Source organism: Cricetulus griseus, chromosome 5 (genome assembly GCF_003668045.3).
Source record: "Cricetulus griseus strain 17A/GY chromosome 5, alternate assembly CriGri-PICRH-1.0, whole genome shotgun sequence".
Classification (NCBI taxonomy): Eukaryota; Metazoa; Chordata; class Mammalia; order Rodentia; family Cricetidae; genus Cricetulus; species Cricetulus griseus.
Genome location: NC_048598.1, coordinates 50,183,669 through 50,204,325, shown reverse-complemented (window position 1 = coordinate 50,204,325; position 20,657 = coordinate 50,183,669). Strand labels below are relative to the sequence as shown.

At 38.3% G+C, this 20,657-nt stretch overlaps 1 protein-coding gene across 5 annotated transcripts in view; it reads left to right on the top strand.

The window, feature by feature from the left end:
* The window catches only part of Dennd1b (DENN domain containing 1B), a 226,575-nt gene that overhangs the window by 161,660 nt on the left and 44,258 nt on the right, over positions 1-20,657 (top strand). For all 5 annotated transcript variants that reach the window (XM_035444915.1, XM_035444914.1, XM_035444911.1 and 2 more), the window contains 5 exons: positions 7,132-7,222; positions 12,074-12,114; positions 13,312-13,380; positions 19,186-19,242; positions 20,089-20,196. In XM_035444915.1, coding sequence (XP_035300806.1) covers positions 7,132-7,222; positions 12,074-12,114; positions 13,312-13,380; positions 19,186-19,242; positions 20,089-20,196 — 366 coding nt within the window. The remainder of the gene's footprint in view (positions 1-7,131; positions 7,223-12,073; positions 12,115-13,311; positions 13,381-19,185; positions 19,243-20,088; positions 20,197-20,657) is intronic.

The following is a 20,657-nucleotide window of genomic DNA, read 5'->3' as shown; positions in this document are numbered from 1 at the left end:
AGGTCCAGACAGAGTAGCCAAGGAGGCCGTGGAGGAGCAGATGAGCAGTGAGTCGGGCAGGAACCAGGAGAGAACTTGACCTCACAGGCAAGTAAAAAATTCCAAGGGGAGCTGAACTGTCAGCTGATCATGGTGTTAATCAATAAGGAGGTGAGTACTGGGGCTGGAGCTGCAGAGAGGCCTTGCTGCTGTGGAGGTGGAGATGACATTGAGAGGCCTGATGGGAGGGGACATGGAGGCCAGCCTGCCAGCTCTGTGCACATGGGGAAGTGAGATCAGGAGATGAACACCAACTCCTCTCCTGGATTTACTTCTTTCTCTACTAGATCGCTGCTAGATGATTAGTAAGCCAAATCATCTGCCCAGAGGGAATGGGGAAACGCCTGGACATTGCAGGAGAAAGAAGATACAAAATAATAAAATAGGTGGGAAACAAAAATACCAGGGAAAATAAGCTTGGCAATATTCTGATCCTGTTTGATCTGGAGATTCTGAGTGTAGCTTGAGTGGCCAGGAGGTTATTGGTTATTGGTTATTGGCCAGGAACCTCAGACTGGCCCTGGAGCACACTCTGGCCCTTACTGCTGCATGCTTGTTTATTCATACTCATTTACATATATACCTGCCCGAAATCCACCTTCCCAACAGACTCCCTCACTGTCTTCAGTCTTTGCTCAGATATCCTGCCCTGAGCAGCCACTTCTGACAGTTACACTCTACTCTCTCTAGCCTCCTCCTCCAGTCTGTTTCTCTCAGTACCCTCCACTTGTAACACTGCAGGCAATTCACGTTATCTTCTATCCTGTTGTCTCCTGCTGCCTTGAGATATTTAAACATTACGAGGGTTCTACTTTTGCCTGGCCTGTTGACTACTGTATAGCAGACATCTGGTGAAATGAGAGGACTGTAGTAAACACTCACGTAGGTTGTTCTTAAATTGGATAAACAGGTTGTTCATGCTTTGGTTAACACAGAGTTTGACAAACTAGATATCATTGACTCTCCTGTCAGCTGTGGGGGCAGTTTGCTTGCCCTGTGACTGTTCTTTTGAGTTATTAGTCCAGATAGAAAATTGCAGGCTGTTTAGCCACGAAAGCCACAGTAATCGAGTTTAGAATTGTGGGACATTGCAGTGACTTCATTACCCAAGCTTTACAGTATCATGAACTTAAGAGTTTTTCCACATTTTTAATTTTCATGTTTGGACTTGAAACTGGCCCGTCTTATCCCCTGTGTTAGTGCAGCTTATGTTTATATAAACACTAAATTACCACTTTCTGTTTAGCAGATATCTCTCTTCCTTGATCTGCTGTTTTATTTACTGTTCTATTGCTGTAAAGAAGCACCGTGACCAAGGCAACACCTATAATTTAATTTATTTAATTGGCAGCTTGCTTACAGTTTTAGATGTTTAGTCCATTATTATCATGGTGGGGAGCATGGCTGAATACAGACAGGCGCTGGAGCAGTAGCTGAGAGCTACATCCTGATCTGTAGGCAAAGAGAGTGGGGGCCTGGTATGGGCTTTTGAAACCTGAGAGCCCACCCCAAATGACACACTTTCTCCAACTAGGAATCCTTCTGGTCCTATCAAAGAGTTCTACCCTGCTGACAAACCATCCAACTATAGGAGCCCGTGGGGCCGTTCTTTTTCTCAAACCACCATACTTGCTAAATAACTGCACCAGTAACTGCTATCCCTAACGCAAAGATTTTTTTTATGATTTTCCCCAAATCAAATACTGTATTTTAAATATCAAAATCATAAAATCTAATTATTGACAACCTTGTAATTTTGATAGATGGATTACAGTATTGCAATTAAATGTTTCTGTACTGTGTAGACACTCAATGCAGTGGATTGTTGATAATGACTTGTTTTTTGATTTTTAGATTTGTTCTGGAAATACCTCAAGTGGGGAGTTCAGCAAAGGAGAGCATTCTCGTATCTCTGAGAGCTCCCCAGTTTGGCATTCAAGTGTAATCTGGGAATCTGACCAGCACAATACTTTCAAAAAAAATTTTGGGAAAAAGTTTGCCATGATGTCTCATTTCTAAAATGTATTACATTTTCAATTAGTTATATATTTAATTGTTTTTTGAAACTCAATTTATTTCTATTTTTTTAGTTTATAATTACATCATTTCCCCTTTCTTTCCCTCTCTACGAACCTTCCCAAATATCTACCTTGTTCTTTTGCAAATTTATGACCTCTTTTTTCATACTGGATTTTCATGAATAATACTACTTGCTGAAGTGACTTTAAAACAATGATTTCTTTAAAACAGTTTCCTATAAGATAATTGTGCAAAGATTAAAAAGGTTTAGACAGATTTTAGTGATATCAGCATCAAAAGAAGGGCAAAAAGCTCTTGCTGCTTAAGAATGTTTGTAACCTCATAACCTGCCTCACTATTTCATGGCATGCCTTGAGTGTTAACAAAATCTAGTTCTTGCCAATATTGTGGGTTTAGGATAGAAATTGTTCCTTGTCTTGAGAAGGAACATAGTCTCACTTGTCTTGAGAACTGTGTGTATTGCATCAATCAGTTTGTATGCATGGGTGTGTGTTCTTGTGGGTGTGTATGCAGGCCAGAGGCCATCTTCAGATATTGTTCCTCAAAAACCAACTTCCTTTGATGATGATGATGTTTTGTTGTTGTTAGTGGCAGTGATGGTGTGTGTGCACTTTCATGTGTAGGTTTTTTTTTTTTTCTTTAGTTTTTCAGACAGGGTTTTGTTATCATCTAAGCAAATGAAAACTTGGCCCCATCCCTTGGGGACCTGGCTTGCATGGGAGGTGGTACCCTGGCTTGGTACACAGGTGCAAAGGTCCCTTTAAGAGACAAGCCCCACCCACTCCCACTCTTTCTCCCATTTCTCTGAGGAGGCATGCCTTTATCTCTCTCTCTCTCTCTCTCTCTCTCTCTCTCTCTCTCTCTCTCTCTCTTCCCTCTTCCTTCACTCCCCTCCCTTCCCCAATAAACTTCCTTTCCATGTAAGTCGTGCCTGATGACTTACTTGTTTCTCACATGCCACGGGACCCTGCTAAGGTCTCCCTTGCTCCATATTCATAAAAGGTTTCTTTTCTGTATAGTCCTGGCTATCCTGGAACTCACTTTGTAGACCAGGTGGGTCTCGAACTCAACAGAATCCACCTGTCTGTGCCTCCAGAGTCCTGGTGTGTGGAGTTTTAAAAACACTTTTCTCACCAAGCTGTCTCCTTAGCCCTATGTCAGTTTAGCACTTTATAATTTATTTTTTAAAAACCATACACTCCAGCCATCTTTAAAACAGGCTCTCAAATTGTACTACAAATCTGCTCATTCGTTATTTCATGCTGTGTCTGTCACTTCTGTTGACAGTGTTACTTGTCATTCATTACGAGGAATAAAACAAACAAAACAAAATAATTCTAAAACTACCAGTTGTCTGAAAATATGTGTTTTCTAATGAAATAGTCAGTGTAACTCAAACAATGGATTATGGACTCATCTTTTCAACAGAAACCAGTTCTTTTTTTTTTTTTTCTTTAAGTTGATAATTGTGTGCAACAGTACCTAAAACGGGTCCTTCCCTTGCATACTGTGAGATAGCAGAGTGGCATGACCATGAGCCACATCCAGTCAGGAAGAAGGAAGAGCTGCTAATGACATACATGTCAATAAAGGAGTTCCGGCCACTGTCACGTGCAGCACTTCTCTCCATTAATACCGCTTTCTATCTACGCCTGCAGTCAATGTCTGTATTTATAGTGTGTGTGTGTGTGTGTGTGTGTGTGTGTGTGTGTGTGTGTGTAGATGTACACTCAATGTGTACTTTGAGAAGTGTCTGCTTGTTGCTGACAGGGTGTTTGCAAAGGCAATGATAGTGCATGCCACTTTACCAAGTGATTAATTTCTGCTGGCTCAACTTAGTGGCCTAGTCTCAGAAACTAGTTACCCGTGCTCAGAAGTTCACAATCCCTAGATAGTTTCGGGATTCTCGGTTTTGACTCAAACTATTCACTCATTTAATAAAATGAATGGATTCTCTCCCGTAAACAAAAAGGAAAACCTTTTAAAAGTCTTCTATTTTAATCTTTTAAAACAAATGAAGTCCTTTAAAAGGATGCCTTAGCTGGTTCTTCTTGCCAGTAATATATTGCTTTAAATTTATCTTTTCCCTTTCACCCTATACTTTAAAAGATGACTCTTAGTCCATGGAATTACATCACTTTAATTTGATTTATACTGCTGTGTTAAAACTTGTGCAAGAGAAAATTTCAATGTGTCTTTAACTGTCTTATTTTCAAATTAATCACCTGTTGTATACAGTGAAGACACCAACATCATATTACTGACTTTGATCCCATGATAAAATGCCGATTCTGTATAGTGATGTAATTATTTACCTTTAAAGCCAAGCAAAAATGTATGACCTTTAACACCTTTGAATATTCTTTATCCCTTCAGCTGTGTTCCATTTAAACTGTGTGTCTGGATCCACATGCACTGCTCAGTAGCAGAGCAAGACACTCCATACTCTGGTTTCTCTTCAGATCATATAAATCTTTCGCCTTTTACCATTTACATCTTTAAAATCATATCTAAAATATTTCATGATAAACCCTTGCATGAAAGATATAGAAAAGCCTTAGACCATTCACTGTCATTATTAACACAACAAACTATAAGTAAACAAGCAGAGTTAAACAGGTGGCAGCAATGCACATGTATTTAATATGTTATTGATATTCCCCCACACTGGCCACATGTAATGTCTGCAGTGTTTTTCAATCCTGTCAACATGTGAAGGCCTCCATATACCCACTGCCCTCTCTGAACAGTTGCACTGTCCAGGGCAACTGCATCGTGGAAAGCATGTGCAGGGGCCTGTAGAGGTTGTACCTCTCACTCCAGTCTCTTGTTTAGGAACACTGAAAACTGTTATTTAAAGGGACCATAAGCAAGTCATAGCAATACGTGTTTTCCTTGATATTTAAATTAGTAATCCTATCTGATCCTGTTGTAATTTAAGAAAAGCAGTGCTTTAGAGAAAGACACCATGTAACAGGGTCAAGCGGAGGGTTTTTGTTTTTGTTTTTTTTTTAATTAGGGAAAGGGATCATAAAAAGGGGAGAAGGGAGACTGGCCTGTGGGGATGGGAGCAGCAGGAGAGAGGAAGGAGGAAGAAAAGAGAGGGAAATAGACAGAGAGAGGGAGAGAAAGAGAGAGGAATGGGAGGTGGGCAGGGCCCTTTTAAAAAGGAACTTAGTGGCTGCAGCTGAGGGCACATCCTGCCAGAACCCCAAAGACAGGCCAGCACAGATGCCTGAATGCTAACAGCTCCTTCAGCCAACAATTATACTGCATGTCATGAAAACTGTATTTATTTGATTATTGAATGATTACAATTTCTTGGTACTCAGTTATGCTTAAGGGTATTATAGTTTAGACAAGGAATGATTTTTGGTGAACATTGATGTTGTCAGGGTGATATCAGGGGATACTGACTGGACTACAAGCAGATGTCCATGGCTGCACTTGTTCATTAGTGCATTAAGAGCTTCTGCTAAGCACATGTGACTAAATTGATAAAACTGCTGACTGCCAAATGCCTGCTCTTTACATTGTTATACAATGTTCTAGTGTGCGTGCGTGCGTGCGTGCGTGCGTGCGTGCGTGTGTGTGTGTGTGTGTGTGTGTGTGTGTGTGTGTGTGTGTGTGTGTAGCACATATATGCATATTTCTGTGACAAAATATGCCTTTATTATTTTTGTGTAGCATTTTGAAATTTTTAATTTTGAGATTATAATATAATTAAATTTCTCCCTTTGATTTTCTCCTTCCAAATCCTCCTATATACCCCTACCCACCCTCCTTCAAATTCATGGCCTCTTTTTTCACTGGTATGTATTCCTAAATATAACAGCCTGAGTCTTTGTAATGTTATTTGTGTGAAAATGTCTTAGTTAGAGTTTCTATTGCTGTGAAGAGACACCTTGATCACAGCAACTTTCATAAAGGAAAACATTTAATTGGGGCTGGCTTACAGTTTCAGATGTTTAGTCCATTATCATGGTGGCATGCAGGCTGGCATAGTGCTAAAGAGGTAACTGAGAGTTCTCCATCTTGATTCACATGCAACAGGAAGTGAACTGTGACCAACCCTGGGTGTAGCTTGAGCATATGAGACCTCAAAGCCCACCCCCACAGTGACAAACCTCCTCCAACAAGGCCATACCTCTAAGAGTGCTATTCTTTGTAGACCAAGCATTCAAACACAGGAGTTTATGGGGCCATACCTATTCAAACTACCACAGAATGTTTTCAGAGCTGACCTGTTGGCACTGAATAAACAACTGGTGCGCTCATCTCTTGAGAAGAACACCTTTACTACTCCTAGTTTTTACTCAATTGCCTGTAGTTCTTTGTGTAGAATTGGGACTTCTTGGGCTTTTTCCCATCTGCTATGGCATGTCCATTGTTAGCACTGTCATTCAGTTCATGTTTGGGCAATCATGTTGGTGAGACTTTATGGGTGTTGCTTCTAGTATTACCAGGAGACACAGTCTCACAGCAAACTCACTGATTCTCTGGTTCTTAAATCTCTCTGCCCCTATCTTCTGCAACATTCTGTGAGCCTTAGGAGTGGGACTTGTTTTGTAGATGTATCTGTTGGGACTGGGCTCCACAAATCTTCATATTGTTTGGTTGTAGTTTTCTTTAATGGTCTCCATCTGTTGCAAAGAGAAGTTTCCTTAATGAGGGGTGGGAACTATGCTTATCTGTGGGCATAAGGACAAACCTTTATAGACTATTGTTAGGATTTTGCTGGTTTAGTAAATTTGTGGTTGTAGATTCTCTGCCAGATTCTCAGTTCCAGCTCAGGGGTCTCTTGGCCCTTGTCTGAAGTGCATGGTGTCTTCAGTATTAGAGACTTACCTTCCACCTTTGGGGGCAATGAAAGGCAGTTGCAATAGACTGTGTGTTCTGGGAGTCTCTTGCACAGCCCTGGCCAACAATTCAAAAGATGGCTTCTTATGACAGGTATTGTGGGTTTTGTTGTGTGGTCTTTGGCTCTTGGAGGGAACATTGTCAGCCTGAATGAGTTCATAAAAATTAACATTTGAAACTTTTAAATTTCAGTTTATTGATGGTCGACTGGCAAAGCTTAATGCAGGAAGGGGTTTCTCTGATGTATTCGAAGAAGAGATTACTTCGGGCGGCTTCTGTGGAGGTAAAAACAATTTTGAGTATGATTTTCTATATTTTAGACAACATCTGATTTTTGTGTCTGTCTCTGATATTTATATTTTTATAAACAATCATTTTCTCCTAACATACAATGTTCTATGTACAATTTTCATCTTATATGAGCTCTGCTATGATCTTATTTTTGTGATCAAGGCAGGAAGGTTATCTGATAACTTGGTAGTTGTTGGCTCTAAGAATCTCTCGGTATTGTTGAAAATAAGCAACAGGATTCCAATTAACTTATATCCTCTACTCTTTCCCACCAAATAGTAGTTTCTCGAAAGGAAGTGGTGAGTGATGGTATGACTTAGTCTGTGTTTGCAACTGAGACTCTGGTGGAAGTAGTGAGTGACTGCAGTGTGGTGCGGCAGGGAGTCCTGGGATTCCGCAGGCACACTTCCTGTTTCAGTCAGTCTTATGTGGGAATCTTTATAATTTCTGGTCTGCAGACTACAGCAGAGTTTTAAGTTTGTCATTCCAAAACTAGAATGCCCTCTAAATTTAAATATCCAGTGTTGTAATTATTATTATGTAATAAATTATGTAATAATTATGTAATAAATATCCAGTGTTGACATGTTGTTGGTGGATGTTGTACTTCATAGACCTGGCATGCGGAGAGCTTTCTGTGAGTCCTCCAGTGTCTCGGCAATTCTCTCAAGCGGGATTGCTGCATACACTGCTCTGTATTTGTGAGACCCAAGTGAGCAGTACATCTTCTCTCTCTGTCTCCATGTGTTTGTTTTGACCTCATTGTTGGTTTGTTTTGATAGTCAGGTTCATAGTCTGTTTGAAATAATAGTTACTAGAATTGAGAAGATAGAAAGCAATAAGTACATATCTTCAAGTTTCACACCTTACTTGTATCCTTAAATACTTCCTGTCCGCCATAAAGCGCAGAAATAAACGAGGAAGAGAACCTGCTCATTCAAAAAGGAGCATCTGAGCTTGGTAGTGGAGGCCGTCAACTGGCAGAAATATAGCACCTCACAAGACTCACTGATCTTGGGGAAGTTAGTTTGTCTGACTCAGCAAGAGAGCTGAATGTGGGTTCATTCAGCTCCTTCTCCTCAGCTCATGGCAGAAATTTAGCTTCAATGGAACTTTTGTGGTAAAATGACGCTTTTCACTTTTCAACTCAGACAAGCAAAATATTGTCAGCTAATGGACAAGTTGCTTGAGGCAACTACTCAGTATTTACATAGCTGCTGTCTCATTATCTTTATGACCCGTGGGGCTGGTAGCTTTTGTAGAATTGAAGATGACAACTTGTGACAGTAATGGAATAGAGCTGTGATCCCTTTGTACAACTTAAATTCTGTAGTAATAACTGCTGGTCCAGGAACTGGAGAAATAAAGGTGAGATAATGGCTGCCACTAGTAGATAAGAATAACTAATTCATTATTACTATTATTATTATCATTATTATTATTTTAACAAATCCCTAGTGCTTAAAGAAAGGAGGCTAGTATGATCTTGGTCAGCATCTGACTTAGTGATCTACTTAATTCTGATTGTTTATTGGTTTTTATTATAATTAAAATGATTTTGAGCTCCAATGTTCTGATCTGAGGGGCAGATGCTTATTCAAAATGAAAATCCATTTCCATAGTTATTAATTTGAGTGGACAAGAAAGTATTTTTAAAAATTATGCAAGCCAAGTATTTTTATTTGTATTTTAAATCATATTAGAAATGCATAGATATTGTTCTTAGAAAAAATAATGCTTGATTCATTAGCATTTGAAATAGAAAGGATAAACAGTAGGAGTTAGTAGTTCTTTTCTTTTTATTTGGTGTTGTTTAGCAGACATTGAACCTCTTTATAAAGCAACTCCATTTAAACTTTTTGCATTTAAGTTTATTTTAGGAATCATCTATGGTAGTGGGCTTTCCCTGTGGCATTCCCAGAAGTAGTTGCCCTCCCCATGCTCCTTCTATCCTGCTCTCCAATTCATCCCCCACGTAACCCTCCCCTCTCCTTCATTCCCTTCTCCCTCTTCGAGCTGCCTGTGTTCTAACACCCTCCCTCCCATGACATCCACCCGCCCAGCCCTTACCACTCTCCTGACTTGTATTCTTTTCACAGTCCGGGCTTTCAGCAGCCCCTGTTCTTTAGAAAGCAATCGGAGGGAGACCCTGTCTGACTTGATCTGTTCTGTTTTGTCATTAAGCAATCCTAGAGGTGGTGTTTCAGAGTTGAAGAAACAATGAACTAGGCTTTAAAATACCTGATTCTTACTTTTGTTGGTTGCTAATGAACCTAGTCCTAGTGGTGTCATCCACAGGGTAACCCTACACAACCAGAGACCTCGTCCTTCTCATGGCACTGCCTGTTTAGTGTAGTTTACAGTAGAGAAATGCAGCTCAGACTATGTATAGTAGGTGAAAATATCACTTGACCTATAAAGAACTGAATATGAATTTAGCCTTTAAATTTTAAGTAAGACATGTAACTTCCTCCTATAACCTCCTGATTTCTTGATAGTTGGTACTTTAGTATTTTTTTTTTCTGGGTTGACAATTATTCTTGAATCTTAAGTTTTTACCATACTATTCTGTTTTCCTTATGCTTTCTTGAATTCATTTTGGGGAAATAAACACCATATGTTATAATGAAGTAATGTACAACTGGTAAATGAATGAGTTCCATGCAATCCTTTGTGAGGAGGAAGTAGTGGATATATGAACTGATGAGAATATGTACCCACTTGTGATTCCAGCATTTGGGAGGTGGAAGTAGGAGGATTGGGAGCCAGAGGCCCTTGTCAGTTTGCAATGAATTTGAGGTCATCTTGGGCTAGATGACCCCCTGTCTCAAAAGAGGATAAAATTACTCTAGAACTAAATATTTCTCAGTGTCCAATTTCTGTTAATGCTTTGAAAAATAGCAAGATACTCTAGGCTGACACCACAGTAGCAGTTTGGGGCTGATGCCTGACTTTACCAGGCAGGCAGCTGTTCTAGCACTGGTACATAGCAGTAGGGTGGTGGCAGTCTTCACATATTTATCAGTTGTGCATGTGTGTGCATGCATACATGCATGCATGCTCCTACATGTGTGTAGATCAGAGGACAGCTTGCAGAATTAAGTTCTCTCCCAATGCTGTGTGGGTTCCGAGGATCAAACTCAACAAGGTCATCAGTTTTAGCTATAAGCAGGCTGGGGCCTCTAACAGTTCTCTAGCCCTTGGTATATTTTCTTTTTAAAACAGAGATACAACTACATAAAAAGGACACACTGTATCTTGAGGGGTCCTTCGTGAAAAAGTGACTGAGTAGACATTGATATTTTATTTTTAATAATGACTTTTACCTTTGCGATTTTTGGGATTGTTTAAGCTTTGTAAAAATTAAGAAGGTAGTTAAAAATCTAACTGTAATCAGTTGGCTTGAAAGACTGTGAGATGTGTGTTTCTTTTTCTAAGTATTTTGGGGGGTGGTTGTTTGCTTGTTTGAATGCATGTTTTGACTGTGTGTGTTTATGTATACCATGTTCATGCATGGTGCCTATAGAGTCCAGAAGAGGGTGCTTATCCCTGGATCTAGAGTTATAGATAGTTATGAGTCACCATGTGGGTACTGGGAATTGACCTTGGATTCTCTACAAGAACAAAGTGTTGTTAACTGCTGAGCCATCTCTCCAGCACCAGATATGTGTTTCTCTTATGGCTGATAATTTCATTTCATTGACCAAATAGCTAATGTTATTTTCAAGCAAATGTGTTTATTAACAGATTTTTGGGTGAGTTTTGTGTATCTCTGGAGACTGGATGGATACCACACGTGGATGAGGAAGCCAAAGGAACCGTAGACATATTTTATCACTCACCATGTATCTTGGTTAAGTGGCCTGGGTCTTGCAGAGAAATGTGCCTGTGTCTACCACCCAGCACTAGGATTATATGTGTGTGCCACCACACCTGGCTTTTTTTTATTTGGATCAAACTCAGGTCCTCATGTTTGCACAGAAGGGGTTTTACTCACTGAGCATCTCCCCAGCCTGAACTGTCAGCTTTTGTTAGGAGTAATTCTGTCATTTCTTTCCAAGCCACGACACTTGCTCTCTTCATATTTCCTTCCAGCAATACTTCTTACATTTAGAAAGTTAGAGGGTAGTTTCAGAAATAAGTGTCATTTAGTTACATTAAAACACAAGTACCAAAAAGAAAAAAATAAAAGTACCTGTGTATAGTACTATTCAGAAAATACAAAACAATCTTTTTCCTCATAATTTTCTGCATTTCCCAATTTTCTTTTTTCTTCATTCTTCTTCACACTTGAAATGTTTTAAGTGAACCTAACTGTATAAAACAGACATATTTTTAAAACAAATAGATGTAAAACATTGAAAAATTATTTTTAAAAGCATAGACAAGTTGGATTTCAAGAGGTTATATTTTCCTTTGAGAAGCAAATATTAAAATGGGAGGTTCTAGTGAATCCTTGGCTTCATGTTTGAATGAAGACCAGTGCTTGTCTGGTGTAAGTTTTGATTGCTGTTACAGCTCACTCATTTTTACAACACCAGTGCTACTTTTACAGCAGGGCCAACTCAGCCAACTGTGGTTTCTAGTTTTATGGTTCTTCTTTGTAATTTTAATTTTTTAATTTTTTTTATTTATTTATTTTTTGGTTTTTCGAGGCAGGGTTTCTCTGTGGCTTCGGAGCTTGTCCTGGAACTAGCTCTTGTAGACCAGGCTGGTCTTGAACTCACAGAGATCTGCCTGCCTCTGCCTCCTGAGTGCTGGGATTAAAGGACTGCATCACCACCGCCTGGCTAGTTTTACTTTTTAGCAATGATTCCTGGCATCTAATTTTTATATGTTTCAGGGAGCCCGAGGTCATACCAACAGTGGGTGCATACAGTCAAGGTAAGCATAAGCCTTTGGTCTTATTTTTTTTCCTCCAGAAAATAGAGAGAAAGGTTCAGAGAAAGTATTCTTAACACTGTTTAATTTGAAATGTATATATTTTATCGTACTTTGAGTATTTTTTGTTTATAGTTTGTTGATAATTATAAAGGCAATTTTAAAATGAAAATATTTGGTTCAGAAGGAAAAGGTTTATTTAAAGCCATCGTCTGCCTTTCTTTTTGTCTTATCCTTCAGAACACCAATGTGCTGGCTATTTTCTAATAGCTTGACGCAGTTGGGAGGAGGGAACCTCAAAGGAGGAAATACCTCTATAATATTTTGGCCTATGGGCATGTCTGTATGATGTTTTCTTGATTAGTGATTGAGGTACCAGCCCACGATTGGCAGTGCCACCCTGGTCAGGTGATCTTAGGAGATTCAAGAAAGGCCTCTGAATATGACCTTGGAATGGAGCTAGTGAGTAACATTCCTCCCTTCAGCGTCCTGCTTGAGCTCCTGCCCTGGCTTCCTTTGATGATGGACTCTAACTTGTTATGATGTAATAAATCCTTTTCTCTAGAAATTGGTATTCATCAGTATCAAAGCAAACAAAAGACTAACGTGCAATGGTAGAATTGGATGGGGATTTTATTGGATAACATAGTTTTGTTAGTATGTTTTTTAACATGAAGAGTCTTTATTGCCCAACATAAAAAAAACCTGATAAACAAACATCATATTCTTTTTACTGAGAAACTTTAAATCTATATCCAGTATTGTCCACATTACTCACCTGTCCAGTCTTCAGTGATGAAATACATGACTCTTAACTGATGCTTTACGCCAACTAAAAGAACAGGGTAGAATATTTGTTTTTGTTTTTTTGGTTTTTTTTTGGGTTTTTGAGACAGGGTTTCTCTGTGGCTTTGGAGCTTGTCCTGGAACTAGCTTTTATAGACCAGGCTGGTCTCGAACTCACAGAGATCCACCTGCCTCTGTCTCCCGAGTGCTGGGATTAAAGGCATGCACCACTAACGCCTGGCTCAGGGTAGAATATTGAGACCCTGTTTTCAATTAGTAGAAGACATAAACTCTTAAAAACATTGGATATAACTGTATGAGTCTTTCACTTACTATTATTTTTCTGTACTACTGACGACGCTTCATTTTCAGCAGTTTGCCCATAAATCTTTAAAAACACTTCTCTTCTTTCAGAAAGGTGGTGCATTGTTCAACACAGCAGTGACCAAAGCAACCCCTGCTGTGCGGACCGCGTACAAATTCGTAAGTTTCCTCTCTGAATTTCAGACTTCTGCTGATAAAATTACACCTATGTCTAGAAGGTAGACATGTAAATTCAAAGTGTTTTCTGTTTATCCATTTGAGGGAAGATGTTCTCATATGTGCCAGTGATCAAGGTGACCAAGCTCCTGTGTGCACATACCCATAGACAAGTGTTAGTCTCAATTCTATGTCATCAGGATCCAGTTTGTGTATGTGTGTGCATGCCTGTGTGTGTGCATATATGTGTATGCATGTGTATGTGTAGGCGCTAGCACTTTTATGTGCTTCTGTTTTCTTTTTTAGTGGAATTTTCTTAAGGTTAGTCTATAATTGTTTACTATATTTTTTTTAGAGAATTTCACATATGACTACTGTATTCACATCGCTCTCCTCCATCTCTTCTATCTAGTTCCTCTAGTGTCACTTCCACCCTCAAATTGATGTCCTCCTATTTTTAAATTATAATTATTACATATATATATATATATATGCATGTAAGTTTGTTTAAGTACATGAGTTTAGTATGTATGTAAGTTATAAATATAACCTGATGAGTTCATTTAGTGTTGCTCATGTGTTTAGGGATGACCTCTTGGGGTTGGTTAACCTATCAGGCAACTCATTCTTGGAGAAGACAGATTTTCTCACTCTCAGCTGCTATTAATGGCTAGTACAAGTCAAGCCCTGTCAGAATTTTCCACATCAATTGGTGTAGTCTCTTTTTAGGTCTTGTTTAGGCAACCGTGTTGTTGAGTTTTCCTGGATGCTCATCTTTCCTGTTGTATATAAAAGATACTATTTGCAGACATCCTGTCCGAGTCCTCTGACCCTTACAATATTTCCATGATATTCCATGAGCCTGGGCTATAGGAGTTGTGCTGTAGATTTGTCAGTGGGGCTGAACATTCCACCATCAGTTATTCTCTGTGTTTTGACCACTTGTGGCTTTATAACCTAAAACAGGTCTCCCACAAGAGCCTGGAACTCATCCTTGGGCTAGGTCAGGTGTCTGGTCAGGGAGCCTTGTGAATTTGCCTGTCAGTGTCTGCCTTCCCAACACTGTAATCTCACAAGGCCTCATGTCCTGCCTTTTACTTGGGTCTTGTGATTGAACACAGGCCTTCATCCCTGTGTGGCAAGCACTTTACCTTCTGAGTGATTGCCACAGTTGTGGTTTCTATTTTAGAATATGCTTGACCAAAATGTATAGAGTGCATGTTGAACTAAATAAATTTTGTCATTCCTTTATACAATCTAAAAGTATTTCCTTGTTTTATTTAAAAGTTATTATCAAAATTGTTTAGCAAATTTTGAAGCTGTCCACAATGAGATGCTAGTTTGAAAATTGGAGTAATTCCTACAATATATTTGAAATGTTCCTTATTTGCTTGAGGAGAAAATAAACAGAACAGTGTGTGGTAACATCTGTTTCCTAGAAGATGCTTTAAGTTCCCATGTTTCTTCAGAGATTCCTCTTGGCTTAGAGAATAACTGTGACAATAGCAGCAATAAACAAGTAATGAAACATATTCTTTAATGCAGCAACTAAGACAGAGGGAGGCCAAGCTCACCTATGTTCTGTTGCATTGTCTCTCATCCCTCACAGGTTAACGTATCTCTAAAAACACTCCGCTGTTCCTTCTTGATTGAGTTCAAAAATTTATGCTCTCACGTTCTGTCCTTGCTCATGCTGTTCCCACTACTGGGAACATCTATTTATTCTTTACTAATAATAAAGCCACTTTAGCTCTGGAACTTAGTTCAGGTCCATGCTTCACCTAGTTTTCTTCCTAGTCAATCACCCCCCCTCCCCAAAAGATACAGTTCCTTAGCTAGCCCTTCCCTAGCTCCTGTATGAACTGCAGGATTTGCTTCGCCACTTTCCTCATCTGAACATTGTTGATCTCAAGATGATGAACCCAATGAGGGACAAAGTAATGACTTTTTAAAATTAATGGTTATGCAAATTTTGTGTTTCTGAAAGCTTACAGGACTGTTGTGATTTTATAAAAATTTATCTTCAAAAGCTTTCTTGATAAATACTTGTATGATTCACATAATAATAAGCTTCAATAAACATTTAGTACTAGTAATCTTGACTTAAAATTGTGGCATAAACGTAATCACCTTTTGTGTTGTAAATAAATCTTTTAAAAATTACATAATATAGGGGGAGGCTAAAAACATAATAGAGTTGCTTCAAAAACAATTCTGATGTTCTGAATTGTCTAAAAATCTAGTAACATGAAGTGTAAAGAAGTAGGAGTTTTGCCCTAGAAAGAGAAGCCTTTAAGTTTTCTTTGGTTTTCTTATAACTTTGCTGGGAAGCCTCTTTGCATCCACCACTGTCCCAGGATGCTGGTGTAAGTATAGATCTGAAAGAGTGTTTCCCACAATGCAATGGCACAGCCTCTGAGAACAAACTCACAGTGAGCTTTCTTTCTTACCAGCAAATCTCTGAATTCTTTAAAAGTAGCAGCAGCAACAACCACTGGCCCTCGTGATGAGTGAACTCCAAATAAGTGTCTTTAGGGTGACATGCGTTCTTCCCAACATGTTCCTCTCTACTTTCAATAGTAATAATAAAGCAAACATGTTCAGCATGTAATTGTGGAAAATCTGATCACTTGATTCATAGATTGTTTTGCTTTGAACCTTCTCTGCAAGACTGTAATATCTTTACAAGCTAAAAATTCTACTCTTTGGAGGACTATATCTTCAAGTAATTTCTGGAAAGTTCAGGTTTTTAGAATATACTTCATTTGTCTTGTGATCATATCATATGAATCAAGAGGTTTGAAGAACATGAATAAATCATTTTGTGTCTTACTTTTACCCAAAGCTGATCATTCTGGAATGTCCATACTTTGAAATGTATGTTGAAATTTCTTCTTTGACATTAACTTGCAACAAACAAATCTCCTTATCTCTCTTATATGGATATGACAGTTTTTGTTTACCTAGCTTCTCTATAAATGGCTATTTTTTCAAAACTAGGAGACATGTTTTTACTTTAGCTATTTATTAAACAAATGACTTGATTGCCCACTACCTAGAGTCATTTGGGAAGAGGAACCTCAGTTGAGAAAACACATCCCCGACCCCAGATTGGCCGGTGGGCAAGCCTAGAACACATTTTCTTGATTGATGATTGATATATGAGGGCCCAGGCCATTGTGTACTCTAACTACCCAGAGTAGGTATTTCTGGATGGTATAAGAAAGCAGACTGAACAAGCCATGAAGAGCAAGCCAACCAGAAGCAGTCTTTCATGGCGTCTGTATCAGTTCCTGCCTGAGTTCCTTCCCTGACTTCCCTGGTTGATAAACTACAAGCTGTAAGATGAAATAAACCCTTTCCTCCCTAAGTTGCTTTTGGTCATGGTGTTTTACAAAGCAATAGAAACCCTAAGATGCCCACTGTGACTCAGGCTTACCTTGAGCTAGAGTGAAAAACATGAAAGGTACTGTTAAGAGACACACTGTGAGTGGTGTTGTGTCACAGCCCAATTGTCACTGTCTGTCTATGCTTTTATTAAAGTGAATATGATTTTTTTTTCTTACTGTTACAAGGTTTTCTATACTACAGCGGGCTGAGAAATTTTCCAAGATCACCAAATTTGTTCTTTTTCATGAATATAGTAACCATAATTAAAACTAACAGACCACAAAACAACCAATCTTAAAAAAAGAAGTACAACCAGAGAAAGCGCATGATTGATCTGCCTCAGTGGTCTAAGTATCTTTTTTGTTAGGTCATTTTACTATTTAAACACACAACTTTGTGTGGCTAAGCTGCAAGGTAGATGGAAACTTTGCCATCTGCCAGGTGGACATTAGAATTAACCGGTGCATAAATGTGAAACTGTGGAAGAAGAGAGCAACATTAGATTCAACTTTATATAATAAGGACACTCTGGAAACAGTATGATGGGTAGGTTAGGAAATAGTTGAGCCAACTAGAGTACAGTATAATCAAAGCAATGTTGGCCTCAAATTCTAAGAGATAAGAAGAAGAAAAGCATTTTTCCTCGATAAGTACATACTTTAACCTATCACAACATAGGATGAATATAGGACCCTTTGGTTCAGTTGCTTTACAAATAAAGTAATGAACAGAATGTCTTTATCGATTTAAACAAATATAAAAACAGAAACACATAACCCAGAGTGTTAACACACACTAGTGTTAAATGGCTTTTGAGAATGTCCCCTTATGTATTTCAGTTTGTTTTAAATAATACAAAAATAATTGTTGCATTCATTTCAGAGCATTGCTTGAGTACTTATTTGTCACTGGTCTTCTGGGATTTACACTTGCTAAGGGGGAACTTGAGAGTCATGCTTTGACTCCCCTTAAAAACAGCTTAGGAGGCAGCACAGGTTAGTGGGGACGAGGGCAAGGGCTTTGGGGCTGACATCCAGACTGTGTGTCTGTAGATAAGACTTACGCTACTCTTTTGGTGAGGCTTAAAACACTAGTGTATTTTACAAACACTGTTTTCTCCTTCATCTTTGAAAAGAGAACGAAAAAAAAAAAAAAAAAAAAAAAAAAAAAGGCTGGGCGTTGGTGGTGCACGCCTTTAATCCCAGCACTTGGGAGGCAGAGGCAGGTGTGTCTCTGTGAGTTCAAGGCTACCTGGTCTCCAGAGTGAGTGCCAGGATAGGCTCCAAAGCTACACAGAGAAACCCTGTCTCAAAAAACAAAAAAACAAACAAAAAAAAAACAAAAAAAAACCAAACAAACAAAAAACAAAAGACAAAAAAAAAAGAAAAGAAAAGAGAACGAGTTAGACTTCATAAGAAAATATAACCCATATTTAATCTAGACTATGTAGATGTAGTCTTCCTTGGTCACTGTCCTTTTTTATAAGGTGTCTGGATAGCGGCATAATCTTGGAATTTTGCAACAAACAATTCAGTGTATCTGAGCAGCCAGCACACAGCCAGGAAACAAAATCAATGAGGCTTCCCTCTCTCTCTCTCTCTCTCTCTCTCTCTCTCTCTCTCTCTCTCTCTCTTCAAGACAGGGTTTCTCTGTATTGCTTTGGAGCCTGTCCTGGATCTTGCTCTGTAGACCAGGCTGGCCTGGAACTCACAGAGATCCTCCTGCCTCTGCCTCCTGAATGCTGGGATTAAAGGTGTGCACCCCCAATGCCAGGAGCCTTTCTCGGTTTTTATGACAAACACTGTGAGTAAAAATCTCCAGTGCAACAAAGTCCCAGTTGCCTTAAATTGGACCCCACAATTTGTAGCCAGAGTGGAGATACTCAACCATGAGGACAAATCCTAAAGATGTATGAGGATAGTGTGAGATTTTTCAGTGACTTCTAATTTTTGTTGGAAAATCTGTGTGAACTAGCCACACCATTAAGATGCTCATTCTAGTAAATACCTATCTGAAAAAGCACTTTAATAACACTTTCTAAAATTCCTTGAATTTCTTGATGCTTAAAGATTTGCCCAAAGAACTTAATCCTGTGGTTCATTTTGTCTGTTTCTTGTTGGTGACTATTTTAAATTAATGATGGGCATTAGTTACCCAATTGATTCCAGGATGGATGTTAACCTCTGTGTGTGTGTGTGTGTGTGTGTGTGTGTGTGTGTGTGTGTGTGTGTGTGTGTGTGTGTGTGTGTTTAAGCCAGCAATTTAGGCTTAATAAAATAGTAACTTGGGGTATAATTTGGTTTCTTTTCTTAGAAATATAGTTAGTAATGCTTACATATTTACCTAGCATATAACATATATAGAGAGAAATTGTAATAGAAGCATATGAAGCAAGATACACTTATTGTTATTTTCTAGGCAAAGAGTCACGCCAGACTGGGACTAAGAGAGGTAAAGAGTAAGCTGAAACACAAGGTGCGTCTTCTTCTTAGTCTTCTTACTTCACCCTGATTTTGTGTGACTTTGCAGCCCCTACTCTACAAACTGTGTGAGATTTATGTTTTAATGTCTTTTGAAATGTGCTTTTCCCTTTGTTCAAGAATGTATTTTTTATAAAAAGCCATCTGGCACCTCTCTGCTATTCTATATTCATCCACTAAATAATCTCTTTATTATTTGCATATTTTATCACAGAATGTAGAGATCTTCAAAGATACTTCTAACAGGATGTATATTTTCATAAAAATTGATTGCCTTTATAGTATCATTGAAGATCTTGCTTCAAGCTGACCATTTTTAAGAAAGTATCTTTGGAATGGAATTAGTCAAGAAATGCCACCCTTTGGTTTTATAGTTTCATTCCAGTGTTACTGGTAGTACTACATTGAAGAATGTTCCTAATTTATAAAATATCACATATGATAATTGGATTTTGAACCTATGAGTATTGAAGGTATCATACAAATGTTTATACATCTGTATTTGTGTGTTTGGTTTGATTATATATTATATCTTTGCAATTTTATTAAAAATTGTGTTTTGAATTTTTACTTTTGAAGAAAACAAACTACTTAAAATCTTTCATTGTCGTAATGGTGAACACTTATCTTTATAAATTTTATTTCAACTAGTTTAAGTGTGGATTATTTTTAAATTTTTAAATCACACCATAGAAAAGTGTTTCTTCCTTGGAAGATTCTTAAAAATTATAGCTAAAGTGTTATTTTTTTCTTTTCATGTTTAACAGATACTTTATTAATAAAATATCTTTAGTTATAAAGTAGATTATTATAAAATAATTCTACTTTTCTTCATGTGTAGGACAATGAGGAAGATTATGGGACCTGTTCTGGTTTGGTACAATATACACCAGTTTACACATTACACAATGAAAAGGGAGGAAACCCAGAGAAGCATAAACTTTCCCAGGTAAGGATGCTTGCCCTTCATGCCCCGTTTCAGGTTATGTATTTTAATAAATTCTTTAGGAGTATCTTGGACCATTAATATTTCTCTTGTAAGAAAATTAGAATTATTGATCAAGGGGAGAACAATGGACTCTAGTCTATCAATGGAGAATGAGCTTTACCTAATATGAAATTTCCATCTTAATACAGAATTGGAATGCCCTTCACATAATCTCATATACCAGGTCACATTCAAAGCATAAGCTTATTACTGAAATATTAACTAAATTTACCATTGGATTCTGTGTGTAAGCTACCTAAGGAATTTGGTGTTAGGACAATTCATGTCTACAAGATATCTCCGTATATATGTATAGATATTGTTGCATCCAAAAGATCCAAAATATGAAACACCACTGTTCCCAAGCCTTTTGCATAAGGGATACCTAACTTGTGTTTTATTATGTCTTCAAAGAGGTCATA